Source organism: Rhinoraja longicauda, chromosome 31, assembly GCF_053455715.1.
Source record: "Rhinoraja longicauda isolate Sanriku21f chromosome 31, sRhiLon1.1, whole genome shotgun sequence".
In the NCBI taxonomy this organism is placed as follows: Eukaryota; Metazoa; Chordata; class Chondrichthyes; order Rajiformes; family Arhynchobatidae; genus Rhinoraja; species Rhinoraja longicauda.
This window is the reverse complement of record NC_135983.1, coordinates 19415228-19433877: the sequence shown is the minus strand read 5'-3', so window position 1 is coordinate 19433877 and position 18650 is coordinate 19415228. Positions and strand designations below refer to the sequence as shown.

The 18650-nt window shown below is 39.3% G+C and overlaps 1 protein-coding gene across 6 annotated transcripts in view; it reads left to right on the top strand.

Moving 5' to 3' along the window:
- Window positions 1-15719, top strand: part of pomt1 (protein-O-mannosyltransferase 1) — a 30638-nt gene extending 14919 nt beyond the window's left edge. For 4 of the 6 annotated variants that reach the window (XM_078425931.1, XM_078425927.1, XM_078425930.1 and 1 more), the window contains 12 exons: window positions 3663-3818; window positions 5319-5449; window positions 6517-6612; window positions 6940-7032; window positions 8008-8104; window positions 9536-9628; window positions 10869-10989; window positions 11240-11337; window positions 12146-12259; window positions 13197-13323; window positions 14081-14258; window positions 14424-15719. In XM_078425931.1, the coding sequence (XP_078282057.1) occupies window positions 3663-3818; window positions 5319-5449; window positions 6517-6612; window positions 6940-7032; window positions 8008-8104; window positions 9536-9628; window positions 10869-10989; window positions 11240-11337; window positions 12146-12259; window positions 13197-13323; window positions 14081-14258; window positions 14424-14598 (1479 nt within the window). In that variant the 3' untranslated portion in view covers window positions 14599-15719. Of the gene's footprint in view, window positions 1-734; window positions 925-3662; window positions 3819-5318; window positions 5450-6516; window positions 6613-6939; window positions 7033-8007; window positions 8105-9535; window positions 9629-10868; window positions 10990-11239; window positions 11338-12145; window positions 12260-13196; window positions 13324-14080; window positions 14259-14423 lie in introns of those variants that run through there. The other 2 variants (XM_078425933.1, XM_078425932.1) reach the window with 2 other exon arrangements.
- Window positions 15720-18650: the final 2931 nt, after the last annotated feature.

The window sequence follows — 18650 nt, the reverse complement described above, 5'->3', positions numbered from 1 at the left end:
TCTAATGAAACATAAATAAATAAAATTGAATCTTGTAATTCTTCCTCTCAAGCAATTGCAGACTATTGACTACATTGAAAGATTAGCGTGCCAAAGCGTAGACTCTGCAACCGTTTTGCTGAATACTAATGCTTAATCTGTCAAAGCCTGCTGGATCTCCCAGATACTAACTATTTTAACTCCCCTGCCCGTTCCCATACTAACGTTTCTGTCCTGGGACTCTTCCATTGCCAGAGTGAGGCCATATGCAAATTGGAGAAACAGCATCTCGCATTTTGTTTGGGTAGTTTTTACAACCCAATTTACAATCTCTAATTTTAGGTAACTTCTACAAACACTCTCCTCCTCCGCTCCTCTACTAAAGGTCTGTTAATCAGTTCCCACTTTGCAACGATGTATCCCTCTTGGGCTCACACTGTCCCTCGCCAACAATCAGTCTATCAGGGAACCACCCTGCATGAGGTCATCTGTTGCCAGTCCTGATTTGTCCTAGTCTTTTGTTTCTTGTCTCCCCCTACAATCAGTTTGACCCAAAACATCACCTATTCCTTTTCTCCAGAGATGCTGCCTGGCCCACTGAGTTACTCCAGCATTTTGTGTCTCTATTGTGTTATGTGGTTCTACAATCATGTTAAACAGGAGAGACTCTGATGGAACTGGCAGCTAAAAAATGCATATGAAGCAGCATCGGACATGTACACCAGCACAATTTCTATCTTCAGATTAACCCGGGTTCAGTGTGGAGTGCAGCATCAGACTTGTATAAAAATGATGGCTTAATCTGGTGAAGTTACAACAGAGGACTACATCTCTAACCAACATATCAGATCAAAGGATCTGCAGTCCTGAATGGTAGTGGACAATTAAACAGGAAGAGGAAACTCCAAGAACATCCCCATTCTGAACCACGGTGGGGTCCAGCATGTGAGTGCCAAAGACAAACGTAATACTGTTGTAGTTCGTGACCTATTAACAGAATAGTCAGACAACCAAAATCGTTTAACCTCTTTATTCTACTCACCCAGGTGGGAGAGCCTAGATACCGGAGCGTTCAGAAACGCTCAGGCAGCCAGTGTAGCCTCTCTCTGAAAGCTTACATTTACACACCTTTTATACCCAAAATACATGTGCCAGTATTTTTCCATCACTGCCTTATATGGCAAGTTTACAATGTCCTATAAATCTTTATGTGTCTTTCGGAACCTCCGTGTCCGGCGTGTCCATCGTGACCTCTTCTTTCTTGGGAACAAAGGGCAGTCCATATGGCAAGATGTTCTTCTTAACACTTCAAAGCTTTGAGGCCGGTTGCTGATATCAGATCAGCCATAAACCGCACTTCCATGCTGACAACAGGATGCCCCAGGAATAATCCGAGCTGGAGCTTTTACACTCCTGCAATAAAACCCACATAACTGCATTCGTAATGTTAGCCCTTACAATACTGTCACTATGGTAAAGAATATGGTGACTGCATGTTGGCATATTCAGGGGTCAGTTAGTAGCTGTAAAAGAAAGGCTTGATTTTAATATAACATCTTTCAGAATTTCAGGAAATCCCAGGGGATTTAAAGCAAACAGGTACTGTTTCAAAGTTTAGTTGCTGCTATTCAGTGTTACACTCACCTTCCTTGGCCCCTTCACTGTCTCTAAATTGTCATCATGTTTGTTTGATATCCAGGACCAGTCAAGGAGAAATTAGTGAAGCCGTTAAACCACCTCTCTCTACAAAGTGAATCTTCCACTAGCTGAACAAACTCTCATCCTAGCCTTCAATACCTTGAGTCTTAAATATTCCAGTGCCCTCCTACAGGCTTCCCCTGTACTTGCCGTTGCCTGGAATTGCTGCTTGTATCATAATGTGCACCAGTGCGATTTGCTCATCAACCCTACACTTGGTGATGTGCATTGCATAGACCTGTTTGCAAAATTCACATCCTTTGTTTCATATCCCTCTGCCTTCACCTCGCCCCATATCTGTAATATTCTCCAGCCCTTTGACATTGCAGGGTGTCTATGTTCTTCCAGTTCTGGCTTCATGAGCATTTGTCATTTTATTCAATTCACCACTCGTGGTCATGTCTTCAACTGCCATGGTCTTAAGCTCTGAATTCCCACTTTAAACCTCTCCATCCATTTTCCTCAATCTCCTTAATAAAAGTAATTATTGGTTCTAAAAATATACTTTTTTGTAAGTCAGTGTCAGATTTTATTTTCCTACATTCAAGTCAGGAAATAAATACTAAAATGCTAAAGCCAATTTGAGTCGAGAGCATTTTATTACCATATGTTCCGAAACAGAACAATAAAATTCTTACGCAGCAGTACAACAGATATGTAAACATAGTACTCTAGTAAACACCATAATAAACAACTAAAAACTTCAACTTATAAACAAAAACAATAGGACAAGACAAAAGCAACCCACCTCCCACATCCATGTAATTCTGAGTTTAGTTGGAGGTTGTAGTGTTTGATGGTTGGAATAAGCTGCTCCTGAACCTGGGTGTTACACAAGATTGCAGTAAGACTAATGTGGGTGAGGTAGTAATGCTGGCGAAATAGGTGAAGCTGTCTACTCTACAGATAGGCAATTGGTTCCTCCTTTGAAATATACCTTTTTTTAAGACAGTTTGAATATTGCTATGTTCACTCGTCCGTTTGTTCAAATCTCCCTTGGTGTTATTCACATTAGAATTCAGTCTGAAGGCCCATTGCAATAGTTAACTGTTATGTGGGGTGATCATTTGAAGTCAGTGTCTATGCTGTCAGTGTAAGTAATCTAAATAGGTAAATTCAGATAATTGTGTTCTTCTAAAGTAGGGGGCAGTTGTAAATAATTGTAAACTTTTAGCTTATGAGTGAGTTCAAGAAAGGTTAATTGTCATATGCATTGGGACTGGAATAATGGCATTCTTATTTGTTGCAGGTTTCTAGGCATATTGAGTAAGAATGTCATTGTTCTGCTCCCGGTACATATGACAGTTAAACATTCTTCAACTCTGGAGCTAAAATTTAGCTACAGTAAGAGCAGTCTGTCTTAAATACATTGCAATTATGTCTGAGCTCTGGCTTGGGAAGAGTTTCCCAAGTGATTCTCATGGAAGCCAAATGAATTTGACTTAATTCCTCTGAAATTCAATCAAATAATCTAACTGTTGCAGACATGGAGTGAAAAGAAACAGCTCCAAAGCTATCTAACAATATAGATAGAGAAGGATTATCCTTGTTGGTGATGTACAATAGGGAAAAAAAAACTCTGCACATTCGAAATGCTGGAAGGATTTGCAGGTCAGGCAGCATCTGTGGAGAGAAACTATCAATACTACAGGTCGATGATCTGACAAAAATCAAATTATTTTGTTAGTACTTTTCAGATATAGTTTTTGTTTGGCAACATATTAATCATTGTTCTAATAAGTGCGTTTTTGGATTTTGCTTACTCCCAGTAACTTCATTTTATTTCTTGCCTAAGAAAAATGTACTAGAATAATACAATAGTCTGGAATTATAACTGCATTGTATGTTGACCCTTTGGCCAGTTAAATTAGAACATGGATATGGAGGCCTCTGTGCTTGCATTGTGGACTGAAAAAATTGGCCAGTTGGTTGGATTTTTTTTCCTTTATTACTACATCGCCTAGTTCTATAAATCTCATTTGCAGGTCACAGTGTTTTATCACATCGTGGCCCGTGTATATGCACTTCTAGTCCTCCCAATAATCTTGTATCTGGGCTGCTTCTACATCCACCTGACTTTGTTGTACCGCTCTGGGCCACATGATCAAATAATGACCAGCATGTTCCAAGCAAGTCTGGAGGTAAGACTATTGAATATCATGTGGGTCTTCCTATCAGTGCATTTATTCTAGTAATGGATGTGCAGAAAGTGAAAATAAAATCGCACAGAAATATATTACATGAAGATAGTTTAGTGTAGAGATACTGTATGGAAATAGCCCCTTTGGCCCACAGAATCCAAGCCACCCACTGATCCTCTGTCCACACTCGTTCTATGTTCTCCCACTTTCAAATCCACTTCCTACACTGGTCAGGGTTGAGCCCGTGTCTCTGGCACTGTGAAGCAGCAGCTCGACCAGCCACTGATTTTTTTTGTTTCTCCTTGCCAATAAGCAAAATGTATTAAAGTGACTCTAAACACAGTGTGTTAAGAATTCAAACAGCCTGGTATGCTTCAGGAATTTAATTTGACAGGATGTATACAAATTGCTAAATTCAAAACACAAAGGAATATCAAAACCTAAATAGCTCCAAGACTGACAGAAAGATTAAACTCAATGATTTTTCAGAATCTATCCTGTGATCATTGCAACTCTCAACTGGTTGTGGTTTATAATGAGACCTATACTTTAAGCTGATTGACATTAAAATTTGCCTTCCTATGTTTTAGTTAAAGAAACTATTTGTCATTCAGAATGTTTTCAAGCCTACTCGTTCTGCTGAGTGGGAATGGCATTGGGATTGCACACCACTAAATTCTATGTCCTTTGATTCATAAGGGGTGGCAGGCAAAGGCAGCCTGATTCCTGAATCTGGTCCTCATTTAACAATCAATCTTGATCTCAGGTGAGAAAAAAGTCTTTGGTTGAATAGTCTCACAGAGAGTAACTCACAATGGTGAGCTGCAGGAGAATAGAGAGATACAGTGAGTCATCACTAACAAGAGGAGAGAGATGACCAAACACAGACTAGGCGATCGTTTCGTGGAACACCTTCGCTCAGCCCGCCTGATTTCCCGGTTGCTGGACACTTTAATTCTCCTTCCCATTCCTACACTGCCCTTTCTGTCCTAGGTCTCCTCCATTATCAGAGTGAGGCTAAATGCAAATTGGAGGAACAGCATCTCATATTTCGCTTGGGCAGTTTACAGCCCAGTGGTGTGAATATTGATTTCCCTCATTGCAGGTAGCCCCGGCATTCCCTCTCTCTCTTTCCCTCCCCTACCCAATTCGCACTAGCTTCTCTATAAACAGCTAACAATGGCCTGTTTCCTTTATCATTGTTACTTTTTTGCATATCTTTCATTCATTGTTCTTTATCTTTCCACATCACCCCCTTATCCTTAACCAATCTGAAAAAGGGTCTCGACCCGAAATGTCACCCATTCCTTCTCACCAGAGAGTTACTCCAGCTTTTTGTGTCTACGAGTCAAAAGTATATACTGGCAGGTTTGACGCAAAGATATCTGTTTTATTGCGTTAGCATCCCCCTACTATTAGAAGTATAAATGTTTGGTCAAGAGTATACTTGCATATGCTTTCCCAAGCAGATTATAATGTTACACATGTTTTCCTTTACAGGGGGGACTGGCAAGGATCACACAGGGACAACCTCTTGAAATAGCCTACGGTTCCCAGATTACACTGAGGAATACATGGAGCAAACCTGTTCCATGCTGGCTCCATTCACACAAGAACATGTACCCTATCAGGTAATGAATGGTTCAAGATGATAGAAATGTTTTGACCCTGTTTATGAAGTTTAGGTGCACGGGGGAACTATGGCAGACTACAGATAATTCTCGTAGTCAACACGGTATATAGTTAAATGCTGCCACTGCCCTGTATTTGAATCTTCCAACAACATACCGCAGATTTTGATGCAAAAGCTTTGTATTGTGCGTGCAACAACTTTATCCTTCGTTGTATCTGTAATGTAACACCCTAAGTTGCTTCACAGAAGATAACAAACACAAATTTGATATCCGGCCACATAGGAGAGCTAAACAAAAGTCTGGTAAAGCATTAGGTTTAACAGCATTTTAAAGGAAGGGAGAGGGGTAAAGGCAGAAGAATTTGATGAGAGTACTCCTGAAGGACATTATTAATAAGCTACATCGTTCAGAACTGCAGAGATTAAAATGTGGTTGCACAAGGCCAAAACTGGAGGAGCACAGATTTCTTAAAGACTTGCGTGATTGATGCGCACTATAGAAATATCTATAAGTAAGGCCACGGAGGGATTTGAAAATAATGGGTGATAATTTTAATGCTTAAGTGTTGGCAAATCTTGTGCAAGTGTAGGCCAATGAGAAGGATTATAATGGATGAACAGGACTTAATTAGAGTTAAAATGCAGGCAGCAGAGTTTTGCCTACATAATGAAGGGTGATTAATGATCAAAAGGCATGCATTGACCTAGTTCGTTACATGATACACCACTATTTTAAAATTATTTTATTCTGAAGTGGTAAAAATTGAGGATACATTTCAAAAGGCATGCGTTGACCTAATTCGTTACTTGATACACCACTATTTAAAACACATTTTATTCTGAAGAGGTAAAAATTGAGGACACATTTGAGGACATGTAAAATAACAGATCAACACAAAAGGCTGGAGTAACTCAGCAGGTCAGGCAGCATCTCTGGAGAAAAGGGATAGGTGACATTTTGGGTTGAGATCCTTAATGTAACTTATGTTTTGGCTTAGAGTTAAATGGGAGTTTTGTACAGTCAAAGCTGCTGTTTGTTAGCTGAAGTTGTGTGTATCTTTGCAGGTATGATGGTGGCAGAGGCAGCTCCCATCAGCAACAAGTAACATGCTATCCTTTTAAAGATGTGAACAATTGGTGGATTATAAAGGACCCTGGCAAGTATGTGTGAATATCACTTTGAATGTAACCATGAGAACAGTTGCACTTGAGAAGATTTTATTTGTTCACTTGACAATATTTCCAAATTGCATCATGATACTTTTTAAATAGTAACTTAATTCCTTCTACTATTACTACTAATTCCGAGACAAAACGTAAATGGTGTCATGAACGCTTTTTGTTATCCAACAGAATTTTAATTTATTTTTCTTAGTTCCCAAGCTCACCGCTTAATGTTCTTGTGCTTTGCTGAAATGGGGATGTTTAGCAGACAGTTATTTATATATAAACTATATGGACTTTCATTGTGTTTTCTTTCTTGTTCAGGCAGGAGCTGGTGGTCAGCAATCCACCTCGCTCAGTTCGCCATGGTGATATAGTGCAGTTGGTCCATGGGATGACAGCTCGTTATCTTAACACGTATGTACAAGGAGCTTGCTGTTACATTGATACACTTCCACAATCTTGCATTTCTGTTAATCACTCTGGTCAATTGAATTATTGAGAATTGCCTGTTCCTAAGTATGATTTTTTAGCAGAAAAATGTATACATATATTTGAAATATGAAACAATTAAACCAAAGTATTATCAATTCCAAAATGAAGATGTCTGATATAAAAGCAAGAAACCTCAGGAATATTCAACAGATCCACATGCATTCTTTTTATTTCTTTATTGTTATGGAGCTCATATAATTTAGTGAACAGGAAGATGGTATGCCAAGATTTTTATTTAAATCACACTACACATGTCTTTATAACTGACAATTTTTGCATATGGAATAGAAACCAGGATATTTTGGCATCATTGTGGATTAATTATTTAAAGAAATACTCCTTTCTTCTACTTCATGCAGTGTTCCTTATCTTAATGGACTGGGAGGTAACCTGAGGTCTTTGGCTGGCCCTTGCTATCAATTATTTATTGGCAAGCAATGTGAAAGATGTTGGTAGAGGTGGAATTAGAACAAAGTGACATTCTGCCTGCTTCAACTCTTTGCAAGAGTTCTCCAGTTAATCCATTCCAAACACTGACATTTCTTCAGCTAGTATTTTGGAAAAACTACATTGTTTAATTAGCTTAAAGATTAAACCTCCAGCAGGTTCCCCTGTGATTTAATGAGCCTTTATTATTAAAGATATGAGTGCTTTAATAAACAGTGAATTAAAGATTTTAGCACTCTAAGTCCTGCACCAAGGTCCTCATTAACCCACAAGATTGTTATTTATACTTAAGTTCTTTGGTTTGTATGAACAAGGTGAAAAGGTAACATCTCCCATATGTAGTGTCAAGATTACATCAGCAGTAGTTGGGTTCTGATCCACTTAATATTTACAGATTGGAACAATAATAAACTTACTGACTGTGATGAAGTTTGTAACTTTTTTTTCCAGGCATGATGTTGCAGCACCTGTGAGTCCTCATTGGCAGGAGATTTCTTGTTATGTTGATTACAACATTTCAATGCCAGCGCAGAACCTGTGGAAAGTGGTAAGTGCTGATTGATATTTATTGGAGCCATGGTAAATGTTGAACTGTGATTTTCAAACTTTCGAATGGAAGACCCCCAAAGATATCTAACGTATCTGTCCAATGCGGAAACACAAAAATGATTGAATTGTAGTGTTGTGCGCAGCAACCAAAATATCAACACCATTTTTACTTTTAGATTATCTCTAATTTAGTAAAGTATGCAAAGCACTTGTGTATTATCAAATAAAATTTGATTACAAAGCACAATGAAATACATTAGACTAGACCTGGTTAAAATGTATGCTTTCAGGAGTGCTTTAAATTATACGAGGAAATTGAAAGTTATGGGGAATTAATTCCCGAGTCTCGGATGGAGGAAACTGAAAGGACCATTGTAAAGTTAATAAGCCTGAAGATTACCCAAGAGAGAAAACTTTAAAATCATTAGGTGGTTTTGAGTATAAGGGTGTGATGATCATGAAACTTTTTTTAACCAAAGAGTGTAATTAGAATATGGAACTTTTTACTGCAATTAGTTGAGACATAGAAAACATAAAGTTTGAGAAAAGTACTGAAGCATATAAAGTAGCATTTAATCTGAGTTACTACTCAAGTACTGAGTATAGGTTTTATTGTCATATGTACAGTGAAAATATTGTTTTGCATGCTATCCAGGCATAAAGACATCCATACTTGGGTGCTTCAGGTAATGCAAAGAGAGAGGAAACAGTAGAACAATGTTACAACTGTAGAGAAAGTGCACATTAAAAGAATGCAAGGTCTGTCATGAGGTAGATTGGGGGGGGGGGGGGGGGGGGATGTTGGAAATACAACCTTTAGCTTGTGAGAGGTCTGTTCAAGAGTAAGATAGGAAGAAGCTGTCCCAGCAAAACCAATGAGCTTGGGATTTCTGAAGTCTCCACTTGGAGTGATTGGGTTCCAGAAAGCCTGATTTGAAAGCATATTGTTCAATTTATGTAGCATATTCACAATGAAACGCCCATATCACAGTCAGTTATTGAAAGGTGAATTACAATAGTTACGTTTCAATTCCCTGATTTAAAAGACTTCGAAGAGCTTTTTTGGATAGATACATGGATGTACAGGAAATGGTCATATATGGAGCTGGCAGAAGAGATTAGTGTATCTTGCATCATGTTTAGCACCAACATAGTGGCCAAAGGGCCTGTTCAGAACTGTTCTATGTTCTATAAAGTAACTTCAATAACATAGTTCCCCTACAGATTCGGAAAAATGCTGAATTTATGGCCGATTTCCGTAATTTTGTCACTGATTTCATTTGTATGATTATTAAGAGTCTGGTTTTCCGATATGTAGGTACAGAAAAAGCCGTGGTCTTGTACTCTGGAATAATCAAAGCTGATGGACCAAAGTTTACTAATCCATATTTCACATTAAAGTTTTAATTCCATGTTTTATTTGTTCCAGGAGATTGTCAATCGTGAAACTGAAAATGAAATATGGAAAACTATATTATCAGAAGTAAAGCTTTTGCATGTGAACACCTCTGCAGTATTAACGGCAAGTTTGTAAAATAAACACGCTATTAAAGGCCATAGCTTCATAGTTTCTGAATGGCCATATACTAATCAGAACAGTTGTTATTAACCATATTTGCAGGATTTATGCATGACTAATGTGTTTAGTTAGGAGCTATAATCTTCCTGATTGCCATTTCCCTTTATTATTCTAGAATATGAATTTCTAGGGTGTAGTGCATTAGTCACCTTTTATTATTCTGGAAAGATTTTACTTAACTGGGCTCTTTAGTTCTTTATTTGGCAACATGTTTGGATAATTGCATTGTGGTTGTGGATAGAAGATTAACTGCCTGCAGGAAACAGAAATGGATTGTGTTCTCAGAGGCAAGATGTAATGAGCGATGAGTCATAAGGATCAGTGCTGGGCTCAGCTTTTCACGGCGTACATAAATGAGTTGGACGCAATCACCAAGGGTGTGGTTGCTGAGACAGGTAGAAAGTAGCTTGCAAAGAGAAAATTAGGAAGCTGCTACGGTTGAATGCCTGACTCCTACTTCTAATTCATATATTCATTTGTTTTCAAGATTTGAAAGCAACTCCAATTCTGCTCTTGCTCATCCCTGAAATTAAATCGTACACCATTAGTGGCAATGACCGGTTGTCAAGATCAAAGGGTTTGGCATTCCTTCAGTAATACAATAATTGAAGCCTATCTCTTTCATCATTAGCCCCAGTTTTTCCTTTTTGGGCTCAGTTGTTTTGTTTAGTAACAAGTGTATATAATTGTATTCTGGTGGTTGTGGATTGAACATAATTTACTGAAAGCAGTCAGTTTTCTACCCACCCTTTCCCCACTTCCTATATTGACATTCGTTATTTTAACAGTACTATATTGGAGCCAGTTACATTACTACAAAGAAAGCTGAAAATATTAAATTACTGTATGTAGAATTCACATGTGTCCAGGTGCCCATTGAGGTAACAATCGGCATTGATGAGTGTCGGGTCAGATCCAAAAATGTGTTGTTCTGATAGCATATTGAATGCTGAAGGTTCATTTTTTGGATTGTAATTTGACATTCATTCCTCTTTAAAAGCAATTTAAATTCCAGGTAATTATATCTTAAATGTTCAGCGCCACCTTGACATTGTACGAACTTCTTAATTTCTTCCTTTCAGCTTCTGTAAAAATATAACAGTTTGCATGTTCAGTGCCATTTCAAACTTTTCTCTTTGTAAACATCAGGTCCTGTGATATTTTATTGCACTTTTCATTTCAGTTAAGTGGTACTGCTTTGCCTGATTGGGGCTACCGCCAACTGGAGATTGTTGGAGATAAAAGTTCTACGGTTTATCATCGGAACATGGCATGGAATGTCGAAGAACATCGGTATGGAAAAAGTAAGGCACGTAGTTACCTATTGAAGAGAGATGAAGTAAGTTGAGGATACAAAAGTAAAGACCCTTGATCGGAATGTTCCCCTCCAATTAGCTGCCAGCAATTATTTTCTAAAATATTAGTCACGGGTGGAATTGGCCTGTGTTGATAACACATTTGAGCTTAAATACAAGGAATGAATTCCTTTCAAACTTGAAGCTATTTCTCTTTTGGAATTATTAAACTGGTGCGTTTTCTCATTTTCACACCCAGGTGAGGAACAGAAGGAGAGAGAGTTGGAGCTTCAAACTCCAGTACAGATGGATGTCACCCAGAACATGAGCTTCATGGCCAAATTCATGGAATTGCAAGTAATAGACATATTCATTTTATGGTCCTTGTTATATTCTGGCCCCTTATGCATTCCCATCCTCACCCCTCTGTTTTTGGCTGCTTTGGTGCAGCTTAGTTTAGAAATGCAGTGTGGGATCAGGCCCTTCTGGACCAGCGATCACCCCTTCACACTAGTTCTGTATTAAACTGCTTTTTGATCCACTCCTCATCTTTTGGAGGCTAATTAACCTACAGACCAGCATATCGTTGGGATGTGAGGGGGAAACCCACGTGGTCACAGGGAAATCATACAAACTCCACATGGACAGCACCCGAGGTCTGGATCGAACCTGCTTCTCTGGTGCTGCGAGGCTGTGGCTTTACCAGCTGCAGCATTGTGCTACTCTGAAAATGGCTGTACTTTGGGATGGCTTAACACCCTGCGTTCTCTACATAAATACCTCTTTTTTTTAAAAAGAGGGTCTTTAATAATCTCCACCTTGAATATGTTTGAGTCATCCAGACTTCTGGCATTAAGCTTTTTGACAAGGTGATTGAACAATGAGAGATTTTAAACCTAAAGCTTTCCATCATTAATGTTTTCTTCGGCTAATTTCTTCTCTGTTATAGATTAATTCCCCTTCTCATACTGTCTTTTAAAATTACATGTACATCAACAGAAAATCATTGTGAAGACCCATCAATCTCCTTCAACCGAGTATAACCAAGTTTTTAAATGCTAGTTGAGGTAGATTTAAACCTAGGTGAGGTGAGACCACTAGTCCTGGCCTGATCATCTGTTCTGTAAATTGTATCTAATGCAACGCTTGTTTTTATTCTCTTCAGCTGAGGATGTTGACGTTGAAGAATGAAGAGACTGAACACAAGTACAGCTCTTCCCCTCTAGACTGGATAAACATGGACACCAATATTGCTTATTGGCTTCACCCCAGTACCAATGTACTGATTTAATTGAACAATATTTAGTTTTATAAACTGTTCATATGAATTTAGCATGTTGCATCTGTACTTTTTGTGTACTAGCCTTTTTCCTTTGTTCACGAGCTGCATAAGTATTAATATTCTGTAGTAAAATGACAGTGCAACCTATTGAAGTAAATTAATTTATAAATTTAGAGCAAGCATAAATGAGAAAAAGGAAAATGATTGCACACATTTGCATTTAAAAGGAATACAAATTGATGTTCTGGCCAACACAAACTAAACCGAGGCAATGATTGTTAACCACCCTTCATTCAATGTTGTCTTTTAACTAACTTACAAACATGAACTGTGGCAGCTCCTTTTGTTTACATAACATTGAACATATATTTCCAGTTTATAAATGATCTTGTATATAGGTACTGAGTTCTGAAGCTGCATAAGGGAAAAAAAGTGTGTGTACGAGTCTCACCTCGAACTGCCTTTGGCAAAGTAATGTAGTTACACTAATGGAAACAAAGGAACAGCAGATGATGGTTTACGAAAAGAACAAAGTGCTGGAGTGACCCAGCAGGTCAGGCAGCATTCTGGGGGGCACAAAACATCACCTATCCATGTCCGCTATATATAAGTTGTGTCCTCCAGAGGTGCTACCTGGACCACTGAATTACTCCCATCAGTTTGTGGGGATTTTTAGCTACACTAATGTAGTAAAGAGCCATGCTCTATAACCACTCCGCCTCTGTTAATGCTAAGCTCATGGTGCTTGTAAAAGTAAATTTGCTTGATTAATTTAAATCTATACGAGACATGAAGTGTTTTCAATTTGAATGAATAGATGATTCAAATCCAATAAACTCTTTGAATTAAAATAAGTATAATTCCAGGGATATGAAAGGCTTAATTAGCATGTGCAGTTCCATTATCTTTTTGAATGTCTAAACTTATTCCACAGGCACAGGTCCAGTTGGTTGGAAATATTTCAACATGGTCAACAGCAACAGTTGGAATTCTTGTTTACGCAGTACTCTTCCTCTGGCATCTACTGAGGCAGCGCAGGGGAATCTGCACTATCCCCAAAGGTCATTATTTTTGAAGTAACATCAATTTTGAGTTGGTACATTTAAAGATAAAAAGGAAGTGCTTTTTTGTAATTCCCTCTGCAGACAACAGTCGACACATGCATTTGACCTTTCAAGAAAGAATCAATAATTGGTGTTCCAATGCAACCTCACTGACTTGGGGCCATCCCTAAACCTTTTGCAATTAAATGAAGCATTTGCCAATCTTGCATACAGCTATGTCCCAGGGGGAAGAATTTGATAGATAACAGAATCTATTTTAATGAGGTTGATGTCAAGATGTAATAATTGGTTGTCACACCAGTGAGGGGTGAGGGGTTGGCTGCATGGGAAGGAAACAGCCCAGCTCCTTCAAGTACATTATTTCAACACGAGAGAGTTTGATAACAGTGCAAGAGTATTCAATTATGTACATTGTAAAGGAGCAACAACTAACTACTTATTTTCACAATGTATTTTGGTACAAGTATGATAAATATTTGGTTTCAATATTAGCAAAAACTCTTCAATTAAACAGTCAAGAAAGTTGCAAATTTTGTTTTGGGTAACTAAATAATTGAAATTTGATATGTCCACAATGTTGTTCATGATCTTACTATTGGACAGATACATGGATAGGAAGGGTTTAGAGCAATATATGGGCAATTTGCAGGTAGGTGGGACAACTGTAGATGGGGCCTCTTGGTTGGCATGGGCAAGTTGAGCTGAAGGGCCCGTTTCTATGTTTTCTGACCATTCTCATTCTCAATCCATTTAGATTCCTGGGAGCAATTAATTCTGGCTGGAGCTGTCTGCATTGGAGGATGGGCTGTTAATTATCTCCCTTTCTTCTTCATGGAGAAAACACTCTTTTTATATCACTACTTGCCCAGTCTCACATTCAAAATCCTCCTCCTACCCATCATTCTTGAGCACATTCACAATCATGTGCTCAGGTGAGTACGTTGCATTTTACTGTTCTATTATTTTGAGTTAACTTCTCAGAGTTCTTGTTATATTTGCATTAACTTGACACCAGAACGCATGACTTTATCCAAGCTGTAATTCTACTTTAGTATTAACTGCACTGCAACACTAAACAGCTGCTGTTCTATTTTCAGGTCTTCTGTCTCCAGAAACACATTCAGTGCTGTGGTCTTAGCTTGGATCTCCTCGGTCTACTTTGTGTATCAGACATTCAGTCCTCTCACCTATGGGTATCCAGCTCTCTCAACATCACAGTTAACTGCATTGCGCTGGAAAGACAGCTGGGACATTCTTATACGTAAACGGTAGCAAACAATCAATGGATGATATCGTGAGACAAACAAAACACAGGCTGCAAGATGGGAGTCAATTTCTACTTTAAAGCACAAGCACTTTAAAGTACTACAGTCTACAGCTACTGACATTAATTTTGTCATTTGGGCAAAAAAGGTGAAGAATAAATTTATTGATGATCAATAGTTATGTGCTTGCAGTGAAAGAAAGTTCTGACAATGTAGCATCATCTCAGTATCAGTTGATGTATTGAGAGCTGTTCAGTGCATCAAATGTGGTACCATCCATGTGCCTATGATGCTGGGCATGAGGGGAAAAGCTTACATGCCCTGTTTGTTTAAAGTTTACAATTGGGAGCAATTAGCATGACCCAGTAGTTATAACACTCTGGTTTGAGTGTTGTATTATGGCTATTTACACCTTAACAATTATGATATATTTTGGAAGTTCACAGTTGTTGTGCCAGGTTTAGTGCCTTATGACAGCAGAGCTTTCTGTTCAGTGAAAGAAAAAAAGCTGCTATTGCCAACTTTGCCGAAATGTAAAGTGGCAACTTATTGCCCAATTGTGAAATGACACCCGGAGCTTGAAGATATTCACGACTTATCCAGTTCACTAGGAGTGAAACAGAAGGCCATTGTATGCTGGTTTAAATTTGTCCAGAGGAAAATTTGTTCCACTTTTCTATAATTAATTGACAAAGTGGTTTTTTTTAAACTAATGAACCTCTGATGCAACTAATACCAGAATTTCAAACCATCCCTAACTTTGTTCTAAATAAAGGTTTACATGGATGGCTTTAAAATCAGGATTACAAACTGCATACATTATTGCTGTTACTAATGTTTGTATGCATGTTAGATTGTACATTGTACATTGTTTGTCATTTACATTAATGATCTGGATGATGGTGTGGCAAATTGGATTAGTAAATATGCAGATGATACTAAGATAGGTGGATTAGTTGATAGTGAGGTAGATTTTCAAAGTCTACAGAGAGACTTGGGCCTTTTGGAAGGGTGGGCTGAAAGATGGCAGATGGAGTTTAATGCTGATAAGTGTGAGGTGCTGCATTTTGGTAGGACAAATCAAAATAGGACGTACAGGGTAAATGGTAGGGAATTGAGGAATGCAGTGGAACAGAGGGATCTGGGAATAACTGTGCATTGTTCCCTGAAGGTGGAATCTCATGTGGATAGGGTGGTGAAGAAGGCGTTTGGTATGCTTGCCTTTATAAATCAGAGCATCGAGTATAGAAGTTGGGATGTAATGTTGAAATTGTACAGGGCATTGGTGAGGCCGAATCTGGAGTATGGTGTGCAGTTCTGGTCGCCAAATTATAGGAAGGATGTCGACAAAATGGAGAGGGTACAGAGGAGATTTACTAGAATGTTGCCTGGGTTTCAGCACTTAGGCTATAGAGAGAGGTTGAACAGGTTGGGTCTTTATTCTTTGGAGCGTAGAAGGTTGAGGGGGGACTTGATAGAGGTTTTTTAAATTTTGAGAGGGACGGACAGAGTTGACGTGGGTAGGCTTTTCCCTTTGAGAGTGGGGAAGATTCCAACAAGGGGACATAGCTTCAGAATTGAGGGACAAAGGTTTAGGGGTAACATGAGGGGGAACTTCTTTACTCAGAAGGTTGTGGCTGTATGGAATGGACTTCCGGTGGAAGTGGTGGAGGCTGGCTCGATTTTATTATTTAAGAGTAAATTGGATAGGTATATGGATAGGAGGGGATTGGAGGGTTATGGTCTGAGTGCAGGTAGATGAGACTAGGTCAGGGAGAATGGTCGGCGTGGACTGGTAGGGCCGGACAGGCCTGTTTCCATGCTGTAGTTGTTATATGTTATATGTTATATGATGACATCCATTAAAGTCCTGTTCTTTGAGCTTTCAGTTGATAGAACTTCAGTCAATTTAACTGAAACTCAAAAATACATTGAAGTTTCACTTCAATATATTGCGAGCAGAGTGAAACTTGAGGATTATGGATTTACTTGGGAATATCTATTAAAACACAGCTTGGAATGCCAAAGGCTTGCCTGCATGAAGTCACTGCCATCAGTCTGAAGATGACAGCCAGCAAAGTCCAGAACTAAAGTGGTGCTGCATGTCATACTCCAGGGATATAGACAGCTCCAATACATTTGTTGCAGTGAAAAGGGGCAAGGGAATAGGAGCAAAGTTAGACGTGAAGAGCTTAATATACTGGAGCTGGTGACTTGATCAGCAGCACTACACTGATGATGCAAAGCACTGGGTAGGTGCTCTGAAGGTGAGTTAGGGAAAAAGGTTGTGACAGTCAACCCTATCTATGCCTCTCAGGATTTTATATACTTCTATTAGATCTCACTATAATCTCTGGAATTCCAGAGAAAACAATCCAATTTTGTCCAACCCTTCCCTGTAACTTCTTTTGTGTCCAACATTCAAATGGTACAACACTATCATCGTCTGTCCTGAAAAGGGCGCAAGCTTCCGGCGACAGTCAGTGGGAGCCTCACTTGTACGTAGACGATGGTGGTAGCAGAATTAGCGCAGGAAACTTCCATTTTCCAGCCCCGCGATGTGGACGCTTCTGCTATGGGGCCTCCCTGTAACTAATATCCCTTAATCCAGGCATCATTCTGATAAACTTCCTCTATGCCCTTTCTAAATCCTCTTCATCCTTCCTGCAAAGGCATTACCAGAACTGCATGCAATACTACAAATGTGGCCGAACCAATTTTATAGAACTACATCATGACTTCCTGACTCTTGTATTTAATGCCCCAAGTAATGAAGGGAAGCAAACCATACACCATATTTACTACTCTATCTGCTTGTGTTGCCACAGAGAGTTATGGAATTGGACCCCAAGATCCCCCTGTTCATTATTGCTTTTAAGGGTCATGCCATTATTCTCCTCTTACATTGGGCCTCCCAAAGTGCCAAACCTCACACTTGCTCAGATTAAACTCCATTTACCGTTTCTCCGTCCAGCTCTGTAGCTAATCTATATCCCACTGTATACTTTGACAGCCTTCCTCACTGCCCATGACCCTAACAATCTTGATGTCATCTGCAAACTTACCCCCATTCCTTCTCTCCTGAGATGCTGCCTGACCTGCTGAGTTACTCCAGCATTTTGTGAATAAATACATTTATGTCCAAGTCATTAGGTTGCCTCACAGATCCTTGCTGAACTCCACTGGTCACAGACCTACAATGTGAATATTGTCCTGCCACCACAACCTTGTCTTTTATCAGTAAGCTAGTTCTGAATCCATACGACTAAGTCACTGTTAATCCTGAGAACATTTACCATGGGGCACTTTATCAAATGCCTTACTACAATCCATGTGGACAACATCTACCACCCTACCATCTTATATAACATTTTGTCACTACTCAAAAAAGTCGATCAAGTTAGTAAGTAATGACCTCCCTTTGTAGTAAACCATGCTGACTGTCCCAAATTAACCCTTCTCTTCCAAATTGCTATGGAGGGCGTGCAGCGTAGGTTCACTAGGTTAATTCCCGGAATGGCGGGACTGTCGTATGTTGAAAGGCTGGAGCGATTGGGCTTGTATACACTGGAATTTAGAAGGATGAGGGGGGATCTTATTGAAACATATAAGATAATTAGGGGATTGGACACATTAGAGGCAGATAACATGTTCCCAATGTTGGGGGAGTCCAGAACAAGGGGCCACAGTTTAAGAATAAGGGGTAGGCCATTTAGAACGGAGATGAGGAAGAACTTTTTCAGTCAGAGGGTGGTGAAGTTGTGGAATTCTCTGCCTCAGAAGGCAGTGGAGGCCAGTTCGTTGGATGCTTTCAAGAGAGAGCTGGATAGAGCTCTTAAGGATAGCGGAGTGAGGGGATATGGGGAGAAGGCAGGAACGGGGTACTGATTGAGAGTGATCAGCCATGATCGCATTGAATGGCGGTGCTGGCTCGAAGGGCTGAATGGCCTACTCCTGCACCTATTGTCTATTGTCTAAATCTTGTCCTGAAGAATCAATAGACAATCCTCTCCAATACCTTCCATGCCGCTGACGTGAGATTCATCAGCCTATAATTCC